This window comes from Oratosquilla oratoria, chromosome 24 (assembly GCF_046742065.1).
Source record: "Oratosquilla oratoria isolate Oo_2021 chromosome 24, ASM4674206v1, whole genome shotgun sequence".
NCBI classification, from domain to species: Eukaryota; Metazoa; Arthropoda; class Malacostraca; order Stomatopoda; family Squillidae; genus Oratosquilla; species Oratosquilla oratoria.
Genome location: NC_134800.1, coordinates 2,627,539 through 2,647,499, shown reverse-complemented (window position 1 = coordinate 2,647,499; position 19,961 = coordinate 2,627,539). Strand labels below are relative to the sequence as shown.

Below are 19,961 nucleotides of genomic sequence, written 5' to 3'. Positions count from 1 at the left end.
TATGCTTGACTTTCTTCCTAAACACTGTATTTGCTATCATCAACTCTCTTTCAAGACACATCTCCACCATCAATTCTCCCCTACGATTTTTACCGAACACCCCATACTTCCCAATCACTCCGTCTATTAGTTCGTTTCCTACCCTAGCATTAAGGTCTCCCAATACAACTACATTGACATTTATCCCTAATCCCTCTATACACTCATTTAAATCTACCCAAAAAGCCTCCCTTTCCTCTACGCTCTTCTCACTACCAGGCCCGTATAACTTACAAAAACCCACATCTCCCCTCCCAGCTTCACCTTCATCCACATCAACCTTGAAGAAACCTCCTTCCACTCCACTATACGTTTACTTATCTCTTCACTTACTAGTATAGCCACCCCTTCTCTCCCTCGTCCCCTCTTCACTCCTGATAACCTCCCAGCTACACTCCCAAACTCACACTCGCCCCTCCCTTTCATTTTAGTTTCACTCAAAGCCAGCACATCCATCTTTCTTTTCACAAACATACTGCCTATCTCTTCCCTTTTACTCTCATCTGTACCACATCCACGCACATTAAAAGACCCAAACCTTAGGGTACTGGTTGGAAAACTCCCAGACCCTCTTATGCCTTTACTTTTTTTAGGAATGTCCCCTTTGGGGCTACAGGTACCAGGATTCCTAATCCTATCCCCCGTCCCGTTTTTTTTTTTTCCCCGCCTTTTACGACTCAAGTGGGAATACTACATGTGATGGCCCTGCGCAAGATGGTCAGCAAAAATGTCCATTGACCTGTCTCAATAGGTGCAACCCTAAGGGGCCGTCACTCAGTCTCTGGACTGGACTCGAGATCTCTGTCAACTTCAGCTGTATTCGTTACATCTTTTCACATATGAAGACCTGACAACTGGAACCAGATCCCCTCATATTACTTTAAACTTCTTCATGAATCAGTATTGTACTTAGTGATAAAAGCACTGGTGGATTATCGACAGCAAATTGTATTGTAAAATGTAGTCATTGTATTAATATCAACTCGTTTCCAATTATTTTTGAGTCTTCAGAAGTCAAGCTTTTCTAGGTCCATTTTCTTCTTCAATTTTAATTTGTCTTTTAATTTTTAATTCTGTTGGTAAATTGTCACTTTTCTGAGGTGAAAATGGCCCATTGCTTATCTAATCAGTTGTCGATTTAATGAAGATGTAGTAGATAGACATTCCCACCATTTCGTTGGTACATCATTGACTGCAAACAATTCTATACAGATGGTGGCAGCACCCTGTAGTAAGGCTGCTTTAAACCCTTTTGATATGAAAAACCTCTATAAGAAATTTGATTTGGGTAATTACAGATGATGGCAACATTCCATGTCGTGATTGCTTAAACATAGCCTATAAAGCCTGTTATTTTCATGGAAAGAGCTAGGGCAGAGATCAGGGAGTGGAGCAAACAAACATAATGAATATGTGTGCGAAACGTCAATCCTGTACAATAATATTTACCACAATATTTACCACAATGGAAATAAGCGTTCATGCTTTTTGTGTTATCCTCGGCAATTTACATTTATTATTTCGAACTATGTGTTCTTGTCATTATTTGCACTTCATGTACATTGATTTATTGCCAAATAAAGTCTATCTATCTATCTATCTATCTAATTGTAAATACTACGCCTCATTATCGTAGCGTGTGCATTGATGCCAGATGTACGACAACTAATTTGTTTTCGTATGACAAAGTGGGTGTGCAGTGTACATAGGTTTATGAGCATCAATCGTGTGATCCGATCATTTGAGTGCATTGGTTTACTGATAATGTAAGCTATTTTAGTTTATCTAGGTAGGGTTTTGGCAATGAGTTATCGTATAACCAAGTAGAACGCAGACACATCACCGAGAAGTGCCCATTGCCCAGTCGGGTGTGCCAACACTAAGTAAATAATACCAGCACAATAAAAAAATTGTTGCATGTGAGTGTGACAAGCGCAAATTGTAGGCATAGAGATAAAATTCAATTTTGTGATCCAAAATGCAGTTATAAATTTGGATATGCCAAATTTTCATATCAATGCAATAATTGTCACAGTCTCTTTCCTGAAAACTAGCAATGATAAATCATACCGGGTATAGAAGTTTGACTACGCCCGTTTATTGTGGTGAATTACTTTGATTGGGTCCGACAGTGATAACTGCTTTCGATAGAAGAGCTATTGGTTAAAACAGTCTCTCGGATTACCATTTTCAAGTGAATAACCCTTAAAATTGTATCAGTTTTCGTTTTGTACAAAGATTTTAGGACATGAGTGATTTTTATGATATAAAATTACAAATGGGAGTAGTTTCAAAGAAATTTTCCAACTAGATTGACATTTCCTGTCCTTTTAGTCTACTCCTAAGGGAGTACCACAGAGATGAAAGACATAACTTGGTACTGGACAAAGTGAAAGGAAAAATTCCACCTGGTATGGATATGATTGAGATAGGCTACAACCCCATTGACATTTGTCACATTCCATTGCCATAATAAGAGTCATGGGTGCATTGCTAAGCACAACTCCGTCACTGGCACCTGTTGTGTAGTACTAAAGTAGACATAACATTTGTCATCACTTTTAAAATATGAGTGTCGATGTGAGTGTAATTTATTTTAACCACTTTGGTACGATGACGCCTATGTAGGCATCATGAGGTGTGAGCACATGAGGATGCCAGCATTGGCGTCTTGATTATATTTTTTTTCGTAGTTGTACATGAGTTACCCCCCAGAATTTGTGAACTGGTTTGATCATATTTGCTGTGTTTATTATTACTCAGAGTAAAAGAGAATGAGTAATACAGCAGCCGCTTTATGTTTTATAATGCAAGTAGTGTGATGCATTGTTCATATGGCATACTGAAGTGGTTAAGATAACTTCTCTGAGCTTTTATAAAACAGATTTGAAGTGCTTTATGTGTGAGCTTTTGTATTATTCCCCATTCTGTGGTATTGACAGTATAGTTGTATGCTGTCAGTATTTTAGGGATTTTAGAGTTATCCCTGCAGACCAGAGCCCAATAGCTAATGTCAATGTCAGACAAATATCTGCTTATAGAGTAATGTTGAGTTGTTAATTTTTACTTTTGCTGTCCCTTATGACTTTGTCTCTAAGCTGTCGTTTACCATTGGTATATCTCCATCTCCACCTCTTATTTTCCTGGGTTTGTATTGTAGGGGGACTTGAATGCTTTCACAGTGTTTTTCTGTGTCAGTAAAGTAAATAAGAGTAAGATAGAGTGAGTTTCTCTTGTAAAGATTTAAAGCAAAAAAAAAATCTTGGAGGAAAGTGACAACTAGAACCTTTGTAATTGGTCATTTTATATATATATATGTTTTTTTTGTTTTGTTTTGTTTTTAACAACCACAATGCACTTTAAATCTAAGCCATCAACATCAGGAGACCCAATGGAGGCCACAACAGAAATTGAAACGTGGTACTGCCGAGTTCTCTCGATGTTGATGGCTTGGAATTAAATTGCATTGTGGCTGTTAAAATGTATCTCTAATCACTGGGACTCATTCAGTGTTGTACATATATATATATATATATATATATATATATATATATATATATATATATATATATATATATAACGGGGGCGATAAAAGAACACCTTAAGAAATGCCACAACATAGTAACCACAAGAGATTTAATATCTAAAAATACTAAAATCATTGGACACCATTATAATTCAAGAAAACTCCAGCTCTTAGAATCTATATACATTAGAGAAAAAGCCCCTTCCATCAATTTGCAATGCGACCTATTATCTAATATCCCCTTGTATAACCAAAAATTGTATAACCAAAAATTGCAACATTCCGCCTCTACCACCCCCTCCTCCTCAGCTTCACCCTCTCCTCTCCCTCCTCCTCCTCCTCCTCCCCCACCCCCTCCACACACCCCCTCTCCTCATCAGGTCTCTGAACCATTTAAAAGGGCAGAGGTCACGGGTAATCCGCTAATCTCCTCACACCTCCATAGGAGAAGGTCACCGCGGCTTACTTTGTAGCCGACTCCCCATCCTTTTCACCTAAGGCAAGAAGTAGTTTTTAATATTATTATTATCATTATTATTATCAATAATATTATCTTTAGAGTTATTATTCATTCAAATTTAAAATGTAAATGCAATTGTAAGATATGATATAAATTGTTAATGTGTAATAATCAATGTAATTCAGACTAGTATCATAAATATCTATTGTATCTTTAAACAGAAATACCAGAAGATGTCTTATTAAAGACGAAACGTTGTGCAATAAAATGGAGAAGTATAATGAATTGGTCTATGCCCACCCTATTCAAGGGAAGAATTTAATTAGAAAAATAGAAAATACAAGAAAGAAATTCAACAACTTCCAGAATGCTGTCGTATTCAATCAAACATGTATATATATATATATATATATATATATATATATAACTTTTTCTGTCATCTCTGATTCATCAGCAGTATTTGTACTGCAGTCCAATGAATATCTGACACTAGAAAAAGCACTTTGGGGTCCTAAGCACATGCTTATTTTATATAAAATTAATGCAAGGCAGGCCAGAAGGCATTAGACTTGAGCCGTAGCCTGAATTACTACATTCCAAGGCCTTGAGACCTGCAACCCTTGTAATAATGTATTGTAATACATAATACATATGTATGTTTTTTTTTTTTTTTTTTTTTTTTTTTTTTTTTTTTTTTTTTTTTTTTTTTTTTTTTTTTTTTTTTTTTTAAATTACAGTTGAGATTATTTTGTAGTGATTGAAAGGTAGCCGAGACAAACCTGTAGATTGGTAGCAATGGCTGGCTCAGCTGGTACACCAACTTCCCTTGTAGAGATCTCCATATCGTGCAGGTTGGTACTGTGTTTACCTAATTGTACCTAATTATAGTATATGGAAAAGAAGCAACATTTGTTGGGTCCTATCTCTTACTCTTCCATTGATCATACTTAGCTTCAAATATATATATAATTCCAACTTGGGCTATAGCCTTATTTTCTAATTATCATAGTTAGATTTTTATTTGTGTAATGTATGTGTGTTTATATTATGTTTTTGCTCATTCTTGGTTGCATATACTAGTGCTTCAAAGAATGCAAATCATCTTTGAAACTGTTTGTTTGAAAAACCTCCAAAAAATTATATATCAAGCTTAACATTTTATGTGTGTATGGCATGAAACTAGTCATATTTACACAGTTACACCTTAGTTTGAATCATATTTTGTTCTCTAGAATGAGAACTTAATTGAATAGCTTTCCTGAAATGAAAAAGTGGAAGAAGACTAGCTGAAGTGTATAGGGAGAGAGCTTCGGCTGTGATGGAAAAGTTGAATAATTCAAGTTTTTCAGATCATCTCTTTTTTACTATATCATATCTACTGGCTGGGGTATAATAATTTTGAATTCAAAATGTTTTAATTCAATGACATATCAACCATAATCAATTGGACCAAATTGAAATTGAAAAGCTGTGAACTGAAAAGGAGTAAAATTTCTTTTTATTTATGAATGAAATAGAGATTGAAATGAATGAATGGGATTTCCTCTTGTCTGTTCCATATACATTACCAGTACTTATATTTCTTGAGTGGATGAAAGGGGTAGAGTTGCCATGTAATGACGTGATATGGTTTAACGTCACAAACTCCCCCCCTCCCTTATAGGGAGGCCAGGATGGTGCCCCTTACAGAGGACTTAATAGTGTGGTCCAATATCGCCGGTGGCAGGGTTCGAACCACCATCCCCTTGACCTTTGCTGCAAGTAACAATGCCCTAACCCGCACGGCCAGTGAGCTTCATGTAATGAAGTAATGGGGGTTAAACTAGGTCTGACAGTCTCATTACATTGCCTCTGACCTGAGCATAGGTCAGGGATGACCCGACATCCACAAGGAGCTGAGATGGAATGTACAGTGAATGGATTATTGGATTAGTGTAGGGTGATATGTGTACCTGTTTATATATGGATGAATTGAATCGGATTAGCATTTATTAATTCAACATTTATTTTATACAAAGTCCTCTGTAAGGGGGACTGTCCCAGCATCTTGATAGGGGGAAGTGCACGGGGTTAAACTGAATCACACCAGAAACATTTATTCTAAATCAGAATTGAATTGATTTGACAGAATTGAAATGACCTCGGCCCTGTTTACCAGAATCAATTCGATAACAAAATTTGTTCGACTTTTTCAGAAACCTTGTGGATGCAGATGTATTCTCAAAATCAGATCCGATGTGTATCGTCTATCATCAGCCCTTTGGTAGCAGAGAGTGGACAGAGTTCAAACGTACAGAGTGCATCGAGAACACATTAAACCCTGAATTTTCCACAAAAGTGAAAATTACGTATCGCTTTGAAGAACAACAAAAGTTGAAATTTTGTGTGTATGATGTAGATAGTAACAATGCACACATAAGTAATCATGATTTTCTTGGGTCATTGGAATGTACATTGGGCCTACTTGTCTCAAGTTATGAACTAGAAAAACCATTAACTAATCTAGGCTACTCAAGTTCAAAATGTGGAACGATTAAATTGATAACGGAAGAAGTTGGAGCTTGCAGAGAGGAGTTGACCATGCAACTGGTTGGTAAAAACCATCCTAAGATCGGATGGTTTAGTTCCAATCGTCCTTTCCTGGAGTTCTACAAGGCCAACGAGAGTGGCACATTCACGCTTGCTTACCGGACCAATGACCGTCACTTGAAAGGACAAGACCCTGTGTGGAAAGAATTTTCCGTTCCTCTGTATTCTTTCTGCAATGGGGACTATGACAGGTATGATATTCTTTCATTATTTGCATTAATAGATATGCCAAATTAAGTTTGTGCACCAGATGATTAATTGAGATAGTTCAGTCAGTATATATACATTTTTGTTTATGACATAAAACTTATAGATTGAGTAAGATTATCTGGTATTGGTAAGGTAGCTTCTGTGTCTAGTTTTACCATGTGTATCTCTTTTGTTATTTTCCAGTTTTATCATTTCTTTTCTTGTTTATGAGATAGCATTGTTGTTTTGGTACATACATACCAAAGGCTTTTTCCCCCTTATAAAGGAGGTAGCCAAAAAACAAAGACATAAAAAGACCACTCCACTCCCCTTCACCCTCTTCCCTCCCTCACATCTTGGCACCTCCTGGATGACGGGTCATCCCTGCATCTTGTCCACTGCCATGGGTTGTTTTGGTGATGATAGTTTGTTCTTTGTTGCTCTAACTACTTCACATGTGAGAGAATGATTTTTTTTTTTTTCCTCTTGATGTGTTTGTGATATTTAGTCATTGTAACTATGCATACTTATTTTTGCTGTATTATTTCTGACCCAGGCAGTGTGCAGGACACAGGGATGACCCTTCATCCACAAGGAGCTAAGATAAGAGGGAAACAAGGGGGGTTGATGAGAGTGGGTGTGTGTTTTTGACTTGGCTACCTTTCTTAAAAGGGGGAAAAAGTTCATGGTTTATATCACAGATGGTAACTATTCTTTTACCTTGTCCTGTTAGTTTCTTCATTATGTTTATCATGTATCTGTTCTTTTATTAGGGAGGCTATCTCAGGTATGAAAGTTATCTTAGTTCCTTCATTCTAATTATTAGTGATGTGCCAGAACCAAAATTTTTACCGATACCGATACCGATATATATTTTTTTTTTAGCATTTTACCGATACTGATACAGGAATTTAATGGGTTACCGATACCGATACCGATATATACTTCTTAATTTTATATATCAAATTCAATTTTAAAAATTTATTTCTTTAAATTTATGATTTTAATTTGCAGGGAAGGACAGTAAAGTAGGAGCTAGGAGTAAAGTAGGGACTACTTGGATATTGGAATGAAAATTTTCCATTCCAATATCCAAGTAGTCCCTACTTTGCTAAAAAATAAAATGCTTAAAATGCTAAAAAAAATATCGGTATCGGTAAAAATTTTGGTTCTGGCACATCACTAATTAATTTTTTCCAATTTGGAAACAATTAAAAACAATCTATTGGCTTTCAAAGTTTTAATTCCATAATCCATAGCTATATGATATTTATAGAAAGTAGAAAATTAAGTGGCAAAAAAAAAACTGAAAAATAAAATTCAAACGATTTACACATTAAACAGAAAAACTTTCAAATTAAAATTGCAGAACATTAAAATTTCCCCCATCTCAGGTTTTAGTCTGTTCCTGTGGGGTGTGTAGACATTCCTCCCAATGCTAAAAACTCTTTCACTCTCCACTGAAGAAGGGGGGGAAGACAAATACTTGTTAGCTATTGTAGCTAACACATTATATTTAGAATGGTTTGCCTTCCACCAATTAACAGGGTCTTCATCATCCTTCATACTCATACTACTTGATTTGTATTAAAGAAGCTCAACTCGGACAGTGTCTTCCAAAAGCTTCATCCTGGAGTTCTTTCTTGTGAGACATTTTCCTTTTTCTTCTTTTTTCTTACTCCTTTCTTCATTCTGAATTTCATCTAGTGTACTAGAGAAGCTAAACTCGAAGTGCGTCATGTCTATGTCACCAGTCTCACCACTCCCATCATCTCCCTTACTGCCTTCTGCTTCTAGTTCTTCTTCACTTGATGACGTACATGTACCTGCCACTGCTTCATCTATGTTTGCTTTGTGTTTCAAATAGGCTGAAATTATCATTCGTTCCACAGCAGCCTCTTCATCATTATTTAGAATAATATCTTTATAGCGGGGGTCACAGAAGGTTGCAATTATAAGATTCTCATTTTCCTTGTATTTCTTGAATCTCTCTTTCATTGCGTTTTGCAAGGCAGTTATTGTTGATCCTAAGGGAAAAACAAAACATTGTGAATTTGTAATGGCAGTAACAATTTTTATTATAATTTTAATTTATGAGCACTATAAAGTAGCTGTAAATTTAAAAATCTAAGTAATTTTTTTGTACTTTGTATAGGTCTACATTTCTATTTATTTCAGAATTCTTAAGTTGACTGTTAGCTTTTTTTTTTTTTATATTTTTGTTGCAAATTTTTATTTCTTTATTCATTATGAAACTAGACTAAATTCCTGATCTATTCAACTATTTAACTTTGTTCTAGTTCAATCTAGTTTAAGATACTCAGGAGGAAACTGAAATAGTAAGAACCCACAATTTTTTTTTTAATTTGGAAAATTTTAGTTCAAGTAAATAAGTATAACACAGAAGGAAAAGGATAACTGCAAGTTCGCCTTTGTGTTATAAACTGCTTGTTTTATTCATCCACAACTGTAAAAAACAACTTTCTTAGGGGTGTCAAAGTTTCCCCCAGTATGGGGGTAACTTTGACAGGTAGGTTTTTTCAAGATGGCCGCCATACGAACGAAGCTGGGGGGCACTCCATTTCAGATAAGAAAAGTACTCATATAGATCATAATTTTAATTTAAATGCTTAATATTTCTTTTAGGTTAATCCATTGAAATATGCCAGCAGTTTAAAATGAATTGAATTATTAATTATTTAAACGAAGCTGCTTGGCGTCGCAGAGTTTAAAATGAAAAATGTGTCAAAGTAGCCCCAGTTTACGGTATATTAATATTATACATACCTAGTCCAGAAAAGTTTGGAGCATTTGAAGCCTTTTGAATGTTGCGTTCCATGATTTTAACAACGGGAATTACGTCTGAAGAATTTGCTTCACGTGAACTCAATCTGTAAATTAAAAATGATTTAGACGTTTAGAATAAAGGTAAATGTTAATGAAATAACAAATAAGTTTGTTAAGTCTGAAATATCATGAAAACAAATGAAATATCTACTTCTTTAAATAATGATGTAACAGGGGTTTTGAGTCAAAACCCCTGTTACATCATTATTTTTAATTTACAAAAAGCATGCCAAGGGTCAAAACTTTTGACCCTTGGCATGCTTTTTGTTGTACTTATATTATGAACCTGGAAAATAGTAACGTGGAATAAAATACCCTTTTTGTAACTAGATGAGATCACTACTTTGTTCTACCGGTAACTGCGAAGATATTATTTTATTACTAGGCCCTATTTAATTTCTAGGCTTTAGCAATAGCAACTCATCTTGTGCATCTTTTTGTAAGGCTATTTATTGCCTACTGGTTTGCTTGTTGAGCATTTTTTAAAGTATGAATGAATGCACAAATGAATGATCATTAGAATGAGACAATGAGTAGACTGTGATACCTGCTCAAGATTCAAGAAGTATATTCTACACTTTCTGAAATAAAAGTTAGCTAATGAGCCTATTGATTCATTGAACTTTGGGCTTATTCTTATTCTATTTATCTTTACAAACATGTTTAAAGGTCTGTTTTTTTCATGAAAAAGTTTTTTCCGATTTTTTTTTTTTTTTTTCAGGTTGCAACCCTATTCACAACGTTATCAGACCTATAGCTATTTCAAAGTGAATCAAATAACTAAAAATTGTACTTACCTAACAGTTATATCATCAAAGCTTTTCAGGAGTGCTTGTAATTTTCCTATGATGCTCCATTTATTTGCATCAATTGATGGAAGACCAGGTACATCCATGCAGTAATTGACAAGTGCTGCTTTTTGTTCATATATTCTTTTGAGCATGTGATACTTGCTGTTCCATCTTGTCGCAACGTCTTGTTTTAGCTTATGTTGAGGGCAATTGTGTCTTTTTTGTAGCTCTAGTAGTTTCTGAGAAGCTTGAGGTGAATGATGGAAATGGGTTACAATAGACTTGCACATTCCAATAATATCTATTACAACACGTTGTTCAAAAACTGCATCATTGATAACAAGCTGCAATGTATGCAAGAAACAAGGTAGGCTCAGATACTGTGAATCATTGACAGCTTTTGTTACATTAGATGCATTATCATGAGATATGAAATGTATCTTATGACAGGGTATTTTGAAGTTTTCTATTACTTCATCAATCAAATCTGCAATGTTTTTGGCAGAGTGTTTTTCAGGGAATGGTTTAATAGACAATGCAATGGTGTCCTTGACAAAGTCTTTGGTGAGAGTATGCCCAGTTACACTCATAAAGCAATCATTGGACAAACTGGTCCATATATCTGTCGTCAAACTGATATTTTGCGCATTGCTCACAATGCCTTGTACTTTATTGTGCACTTTTTCATAAAGCTCTGGGATAGTTGTGTTAGAGATGTATTTCCTGCTTGGGATCTTATAGTTTGGTTTTAAGTGATTAAGGAGCCTAGCAAATCCCAGATCTTCTACAATAGATATAGGTTGACAATCAAATGTGATCATTTCAGCAATATATTTGTGTACCTCTTTTGCTGGAGCACTGTTGATGTCCCAAATCTTTTTGTACTGGAGAGTAGCTTCAAGAGTTGGCTGTTGAGATACCTGTTTTGCACTTGAACAGCCTGTTTGACTTTGACTAGAAGTTGAAATTTTTAGCTTTTTGGTAGGTGGAACATTTAAGAATGAGGCAAGTGTTGGGTTTGATTCAGCTGCTTTTTTCTGCTCCAATTCGGCATTTCCAAACTCATCAGGATGTTTATGTTGAAGATGCTTTCTAATATTTGTTGTTGTTTGGGTTTGCCTGTTTATTCCTCCTCTGCTTAATATTGTATTACAGAAATTACAGGATACTTTTGAAGAATCATCTTTGCATACTGTCACTAGATTCCATATAACACTTTGCTTTGACTTAGGCATTATTGCTAATTCTGGCAATTCTAATTGTAATTTAATAAATTTATCACAATATTGACTATCTGAAAAATGCAAGTTCAAATATTAAATATAAATAAATAATTACAATAAATAAATATTAAGAATGAGATCGAAAAGGGTAATAGGATAATAGCCATCAGCTAGCTCTCTTCTCTTCTTACATAAGACGCAAATGATTCCACAACCACATGGCGTGAAAGACACCCTTTACTTTATATATTTATATAATTATTTATTTGTTTCATGAATGAAAGTAATTTAACTTAAATTTTCTCTCAAGGTATCGGTATCGGTATCGGTATTTATTTTTCAATACCGATACCGATACCTTCTATTTTACCGATATATACCGATACCGATAGCTTGAAAATAAACCGATATTTACCGATACCGAAGCTTCGGTACATCACTACTAATTATCATGTATCTGTTCTTTTATTAGGAAGGCTATCTCAGGTATGAAATTTTGTTGTTTTTTCCCTATAGTGTGTGGGGCTGTTTCGTTTACGTCATTTGCATGGTGTGTTTGTTTATTTAGCTTTATCTGTGAATAGATACGGAGTGATGGCAGAGTTATGTAAATACTTTTCTATTTCTTTTGTGTCATCAGCCAGATTTTCATTGTAGTTTATGTCAGCTTAAGAGACCAGTGGTGAGTGTACAAGTAGTGGTCCTGTAGGATGGACATATGCGAGAAATATCTCAGCTGCCATTCTTCATAACTCAAGAACACTCTTCCCTTCTTTAAGAGATACAACCCTGAGGGACTTAATAGTGTAGGCCTTATGGTTTCTTGCAGTCTCCTCCATTCTTACGTTCTTACACGCTCTCTGGGTGAAGATGGGGGGATTGTAAGGACTTCTATATACTGTTTGGGTGTTTTTTCTCATCTGGGGAGATAAAAGGAAAGGGAAACAATTGCGTGAGAGATGAGAATGGGATGGGTACATGCCTTGGCTGGTTACTGCCCTTATATGGGCGGAAAAGCCTTTGGTATAAAGATAGAGTTGTTTCTTTTGGGGGAATGTCCTTCTGCAGTGTCAGTGTCACCACTTGAAGGTGGTGCTTGGTGACACTGTACAACACAAACAACAATCCAGTGTAACTCAGAGGTGACTTGATACAGGTCTTTAAGATTTTAAAGGGAATTGACAACATCAAAAGTGACAAAATTTTCACATTGAATGAGAATCAGACAAGAAACAATGGTCTCAAACTGTCCGGAAATAGATTCAATTTGGAAGTAGGTAGAAACAACTTTGCCAACCGTGTAGTAAATGAATGGAATAAACTTCCTGCACAGGTAGTGCAATGTAGTTCAGTTCGAAGCTTTAAGAATCAGTTAGATAAATACCTAAGTAAGATGCTGTAATGATTATAATTTATCTTATATTATTTGTTTTTGTTTTGTTATCATTTGTCTGTCTGATTTTCATTTATCATTAGTTATATGTCAATTTATTATTATTTACTATTTACCTGTTTGTTTATTATTTAACTATACCTATGCATTTATTTATGTATTTTATTTGTTATTTACATTATTATAGTTTTTATTTATTGTTTTATTATTAATATGATTTTTTTTTTCGCATCCGACCTAGATATGGATCAAAAGGTCTCCTGTCGGCATGCTCCGCCTTTGTAATCCTTTGTAACTTCACAGATAAATCTTTAGGAAGGTCTGAGGACTACTGCCAGGTGCTGTGAGGCTGCAGGTTCCCAATTGGTGAAATTTGAGGCAACAAATATTATGATAGCATAAGAAGTAATGCTTGTATCTTTATTTCTTATCATACTTATTACAGAAACATAAAAGTGAAGTGCATGAACTTTCATTCAAATGGATGTCATTCCTTGATCGGGGAATTTTACACCACGGTGCGGAAACTGATGGAAGGCCCTGGACCAAGTAATGTTTACGAACTTGAGGATGATAGAAAGGTTAGTCAAGTGTTAGCTTTTCTTACTTTTGAGAGGGTGGATGATAAGTCATGTAGGTTACTTAGTTCAATAATGTTCCATAGAAAGGTTTTTGAAATGTCTATAAATACACGGCTCTCTGAGATTGTCAATATGGTTACCACAAATGATGCTGAGTTCATGATCTTGTTTTCTTGTCTGGCCTTTTGGTTGTATGGGAGACTTTGGTGAGAACTTCATTATTGGTATTGTTCCCCAAGACGTCCAAAGCTTTTGATCAAGTCTAGCACAAGTCTTTAATTTCCAAAGCGCTCTCTTACAACATCTATCCCTGTTATCCGTAGACTTTGTACCCACTGATCTGTAGCTATCATTGTGGATGGTTACAGTTCACGGTCAGTGTTCTTACCTCATTTCCAGAGTTATATGTGCTTCACTTGTTTTCCTGCACATCTTGTTATATACAGTGAGACCTCTCATTAACGGACATTAATTAGCTGTGTTTGCAGTATTTTTGCTGTGTTTTCGGTGTTTTTGGTGCTGTTGTTTAGTGCGTGCAGTCACTCATGAATGGTTTTTGCGAAATAGTATGCACAAAAACCATTCATGAGTTTAAAAGCAAACTAGACATTGCAAGATACAATGGTGGGACACCACGAGCATAGCTCCCCTTCCCGCAAAATACAACTAGGTAAATACAACCAGGTAAATACTATGCCACCCAAAAACCACTCCAAAACACAGCGAAAACACCGCAAACACAGCTAATTAACGTCCGTTAATGAGAGGTCTCACTGTACCTGTATATACTCTTATAGGATATGAACTCTGTCTCTCTCTTTGTCTCTCCCTCTCCCTCTCCCACTCTCTCTGTCCATTTATCCCCTCTGTCTTCCTCTTCCTCTTTCTGTCTCTCTCTCTCATGCTCTTGCAGTCATTAAATCACCAATATTCTGTATTTTTTTTTCCAAAGTTCGGGCTTTGAAGTGACAAAAAAATGAGTCTATGCAAGATTGTTAAATTGGGTTTCTGTGCAACAAGAAGTGGACAGGTTCCAGTTGGCATTCTGCTAGTGTGACAAACAGGATACAAATATTCTGTCAACCCTGCACAGGTGTTGTGATAGAGAAAACACTCAAGGTGGATTTCGAGTGGGTAAGTTTAAGAAGAAGCTGGGGACAGTGAATTTGTGTGCTGCCAGCATGAGGACTGAGAAGGACTACATACAGATCTTCTAGATAAGGTGCCTGTGGAAGAATTGTAAGCAGATAAAAGAATGCATTCCTTTCTGTGGCTTGCTGCAGTGTTAAATGCCGACTTGATATGCAAGAGAGTTAAGATTGCTGTATTGAATGCATTAATTGTGAGATTATGCACTGGGTCCTCCTGGACTGTGGGACCGTGAATGATTCACTCTCGCTGACTCTAAGCTGGACGTGGTGCCTGTTGTCGCATAGCATCATCTGATACATATGTTTCCCAGAACAATGCTCATTACAGTATATAAATAGTTCATATAAACAACACTAAACTCTGCATCCATAGCCTGGTTCGTCAAGTAAAGAAACCTAAAAAGAAACACTACAAAATAAATATATTTTTCTGCATGAGGGGACATAGAGGGGATGTGCTGTGTCTTGCTGCATTGCTTCTGACCCAGAACAGCGGGCAAGATGCAGGGATGATCATCCCATCATCCAGGAGGAGCCAAGAAAAGAGGGAGGGAGGGGTGGTGAGTGGGAGTGGAATATGTGGGGATGAAATGGGTGGGAGTGGATTTATGCCTTTGACTTTGGCTACCTCATTTGTAAGGGGGAAAAAGCCCTTGGCACATGTATATACAAAATAAATCCTAAAGATCAATAATGAGCTGTATCAAAGCAGTACCCATACGTCATCTACACACACAAATAGAAATTGTCACCAGAACAGTGGAGAATGAATGGTCTGCAGTTCTTTGCAAGAGTCCGTGAACCTACACTTCTGTCAGAGTAAGGCATAGTGTATACTACAATTAGGTTAAATACATAAATATAGCCCACAGTAAGTAACAAAAAATCCACTCCTGCAAAAAAGTCAGAAATATATCAAAACCTACTCCTTGTACCTAACAACACATCCATATAAAAACTATCCATCTATATACCAAGGTTTTTTTTTCCTTTACCAGGGAGGTAGCCAAAGTCAATTGGCATACACCCATTTCACTTCCATCCACCACCCTTTCTTCCCTCCCCTCTTAGGTCCTCATGGATGACAGGTCATCCCTGTATCCCACCCACAGCAAGGCTGCTTCATTTAATCGGCAACCCCCCCCTCTTTGTCCCCTTATGCAGAAATAATAGAAGATAGGGAGTAATCCCTTCAGGCTGCATCAAAATATCATTCACACGTATATCCCAAACCACATGTATATCCCAAATATATAAACACACACAAATTACAAAATAAACATTGTTGGTTACAGTATAGAAACTTGGTTATGTTTTATTTACTTTGTTAGTACTCTTTCAAGAATAACATCCATATATACTGTACATACATTAAAAAGCCCCTTCACCCATTCCACACCCGTGCATTTCTCCATTTGTTGTCCCTTCCATCTCAGCTTATTACGGAAGAAGGGTCATCTCTGTCAATCCCCACTTTTTTTATCCACTCTAGAATTTACAGAATAGACAAGAAGAAATTCCTTCTGGCCATGTCAGTTTCTCATCAGCTCACATTTAAGAATTGCATTATGTCATATGTTCTCTGAGTGCATTGCAATCTTTGCTTGCAGAAGAAGAGAGGAGAGGTCATCGTCAATATGGTGCAAGTGAAAGCTGTCTACTCCTTTATTGACTACATCAAAGGGGGAACAGAAATGAATGCATTTATTGCAATAGATTTCACAGGTATGACTAAGCTCTCAGTACTCTAAAGCCATATATATGTGTGTGTGTATATATATATATATATATATTTATATATATATATATATATATATATATATATATATGCAATAAAAACACTGGGAATGTGTGTTTTATAAATGCAAGGTAACCACTTTAGAAAAGAAAAAAACCGGAGCAGAGCGCTTTTGTATATTACAGCTTCAGTGTAAATCATACTGAAGATGTAATATATGAAAGTGCTCTGCTCTGTTTGTTTATTTTCTAAAGTGGTTACCTTGCATATATATATATAAATATATATATATTTCCTAATGGAAAAATTTAGTAAATTGAATTTACTCATAGTTAATTGGTGTGCATTTTAATTTTCAGCTTCAAACGGAGATCCGAAGAGTCAGAGTTCACTTCACTTCTTTCATCCTGAGATGCCAAATCAGTATGTGCGTGCCATCCGGGCTGTTGGCGAAATAATTGAAGATTACGATGATGATAAATTCTTTCCCGTCCTTGGTTTCGGTGCTAATATGCCTCCAGATTACTCTCAGGTGTCCCATGAGTTCTTTGTCAACGGGAATCCAACTAACCCATTCTGTGAAAGAGTACAAGGTGAGAATATGAATGTGCAATCTTGTAGTTAACCCTTCTATCTAGTTTAAATGCATTCATGGCTACCTCCCTTGTAAGGGGGAAAAAGCCTTTGATATATGTATGTATATATGATTTACACACACACATGTGTATATATATATATATATATATATATATATATATATATACATTATATATATATATATATATATATATGATTTACAGGGTTGAGACAACCTCTAAATATTCTGCTTCTTGTATTTTCTTAGTTTGATAAGATGCCTTGACTAGGAGAAATATGCTGAGAGCAGGATCCCAAATCCCATCACTCTGTACAACTTAGTCTCCATTTACTACATACAACATGGGATACATTGTGGCAGAATGGATGTATGTGGACTGGGTATTAGGCTGGGTGTGTGCCTTGGTTGGTTACATCCCAAGTAATGGGGAAGAAGTCTCAGTATAATAGGTAGATTAGATCTCACTGGCTGAGCAGGTTAGAGCATCGTTACTTGCAGCGAAGGTTGAGGGGATGGTTGTTCGAATCCTGCCACCGGCGAAGTTGGACCAAGGGCATGGTTCATTAAATTCCATGCTACAGAGTCCTCTGAAAGGGGCACCTTCCTAGCCTTCTGACAGGAGGAGTTTGTGATGTTAAACCATATCAGACATCTACCAAGAGATTCTTGAAACATCTTGATACTTCTTCTTTATTGGAAAATACACTGTAGTTCTGTGTGTTAACTTAAAACTGAAGTAAGTTTTACAAGAACAAGCCAAATTCATAGTATGCCTTGTCTCTCTCCTTCCCTCCTTTTTACTGTAATGAAAATATGTTATTTTAGTTTCTTACCCATTTATCTTGTCTTTTCTCTCCTTTTTACAGTAATGAAACTTGTGTTATTTTAATTTCGCTGGCTGAGCGGGTTAGGGCATCGTTACTTGCGGCAAAGGTCGAGGTGAGGTCGGTTCGAATCCTGCCACCAGCGAAGTTGAGCCAAGGGCATGGTTCATTAAATTCCACGCTACAAAGCCCTCTGTGAGGGGCACCGTCCTAGCCTCCCGATAGAGGGGAGTGTGTGACATTAAACCATATCATCATCATCACCCTTTTACATCTTTCTTCTTTGCTCTCCCTTCTTTTTACTGTAATGAAACTATGTTATGTCATTTCTTGACCCTTTTATTTATTCTGTCACAGGTGTGGTTGATGCTTATTATGCCTGCCTTAGTCGCGTGCAGTTGTACGGTCCCACAAACTTTGCTCCCATCATAAATCATGTTGCCAGATTTGCGAATGCACATCGCACTGGGGACAAATACTTCCTTCTACTCATTTTGACTGATGGTATTATTACTGATATGCCACAAACAAAAGAGGTAAGAGTTTTTTTTTATGTATTTCTAACACTTTTCTTAGTGTTATTAGTGTCTTATTTTGAATCAACGAATCTTGTTTTTTGTACACCTCTTTTTTTTTTTTTTTTTTTTTTTTTTTTTTTTTATCTATCTATTTTTTGTTTCTAGGCCATTGTGAATGCTTCATCCCTTCCTCTCTCCATAATCATTGTTGGAGTCGGGGATGCCGACTTTGCTGCCATGGAAGTCCTCGATGGGGACGTAGTAAAGCTTTCCAGTCGAGGGCGATATGCATCGAGGGACATTGTACAATTTGTGGCCTTCAGGGATTTCCTCAAAAGTGGACCAGATCCTTTGTCTTCTGGACAGAAGCTTGCGAGAGAAGTTTTAGCAGAAATCCCACAACAGGTTATTTCGTATATGAAGACAAATGGCATAAGCCCTAAATCATCCTTAGAAGGGAGGAAAAATGTTTCCTTAGATCCTAATATGATAAACTTATCATAATTCTCAGTGTGTGTGCATGTGGCAGTGTGTGTGCATTTGTTTGGGTAAAGATGTCACAAAACAACTCGTATACATACCCATGTAGTGCTGAAGACACCTGTCCATGTTCCATTGCAAATCAAAACAGCACAAATATATTCTTCATTATTGAACATTTATTTTATTTCTTTACACTGTTGTTATTTTGAAATAAAGATTTTTTTTTTTTTTTTTTAAATATATTAGTGCAACAGCAATTGAGAAACATTTGCATCAGTGTGATGCATTATGGGTAGAGTACATATGTATTAACGTAATTGTAATTGTGCACATCCACACACACTCATTGGTGCAGTGGTCAGAGTTCCCGGCCACCACTACGGCGGTCTGGGTTCAAATCCTGCCCAGGGCTGAAATAATTGCAGTATCACTGCTCTGCGAGTTGTTTCTCCAACTCTCATGGGTGGGGGGGGTGGGAGTGTATGTATGTGTGAGGTCACAGCATTACCCATAGATCGGTCATATATGAGCTCTGAGCTCTCTTCCGGGAGGGAAATAGCTGTCAATCATGAGTCCAACAAATGATCCAAGACCATGGTGAATCACACACACATACATGTACATCACCTACAACATGGACAAGAGAACATCCTAAAATCAAACAAGCCTCCAGAGAATCCTACAGATCCGTCTCTGTCTCCTCTCTCCTGCACGTAAACTGGCGGTAACTTTGATCCGAGATATAATCAAAGTACACATACCCGTGTCGTTAGATCAATACAGATTCAGAGAAAGCAGCTTCACCAGCACACTGCTCACAAACCTTGCCCAGCAAATAGTCGAAGGACTTAACATAAAAGTGCCACTTGATAGAACGAGAAATAATTTGTAGAAACACATTGATTGACCTTGATCGCTTTACGAAAGAGGTTGGTATAAGATATTTTAAGATATACAACACTACCTGATTTTTTATGTCATATTGTGAATTGAGCATGTGTAGAACTACAG

The 19,961-nt window shown here is 36.5% G+C and overlaps 1 protein-coding gene across 12 annotated transcripts; it reads left to right on the top strand.

Annotated features, from left to right (window-relative positions):
• Nucleotides 1-1,175: 1,175 nt before the first annotated feature.
• Nucleotides 1,176-19,123, top strand: LOC143038371 (copine-8-like). 12 transcript variants are annotated; one of them, XM_076207434.1, is made up of 8 exons: nucleotides 1,176-1,270; nucleotides 4,763-4,876; nucleotides 6,221-6,805; nucleotides 13,503-13,638; nucleotides 16,400-16,514; nucleotides 16,887-17,120; nucleotides 18,307-18,485; nucleotides 18,633-19,123. In XM_076207434.1, the coding sequence occupies exons 2-8, from the start codon at nucleotides 4,821-4,823 to the stop codon at nucleotides 18,969-18,971; spliced, it is 1,644 nt and encodes a 547-aa protein (XP_076063549.1). In that variant the 5' UTR covers nucleotides 1,176-1,270; nucleotides 4,763-4,820; the 3' UTR covers nucleotides 18,972-19,123. The 12 variants fall into 12 exon arrangements, with proteins under 12 accessions (XP_076063549.1, XP_076063550.1, XP_076063545.1 ...); XM_076207435.1 differs by lacking the exon at nucleotides 1,176-1,270 and adding an exon at nucleotides 1,305-1,327; XM_076207430.1 differs by lacking the exon at nucleotides 1,176-1,270 and adding an exon at nucleotides 1,699-1,805.
• The last annotated feature ends 838 nt before the right edge of the window (nucleotides 19,124-19,961 follow it).

Bases quoted from the DNA above. Each gene is read 5' to 3' on its own strand.
- LOC143038371 (XM_076207434.1), top strand. From the start codon at position 4,821: ATGGCTGGCTCAGCTGGTACACCAACTTCCCTTGTAGAGATCTCCATA. The intron at 17,121-18,306 runs GTGAGAATATGA...ATTCTGTCACAG, and splicing joins ATTCTGTGAAAGAGTACAAG to GTGTGGTTGATGCTTATTAT. The intron at 18,486-18,632 runs GTAAGAGTTTTT...TTTTGTTTCTAG, and splicing joins ATATGCCACAAACAAAAGAG to GCCATTGTGAATGCTTCATC.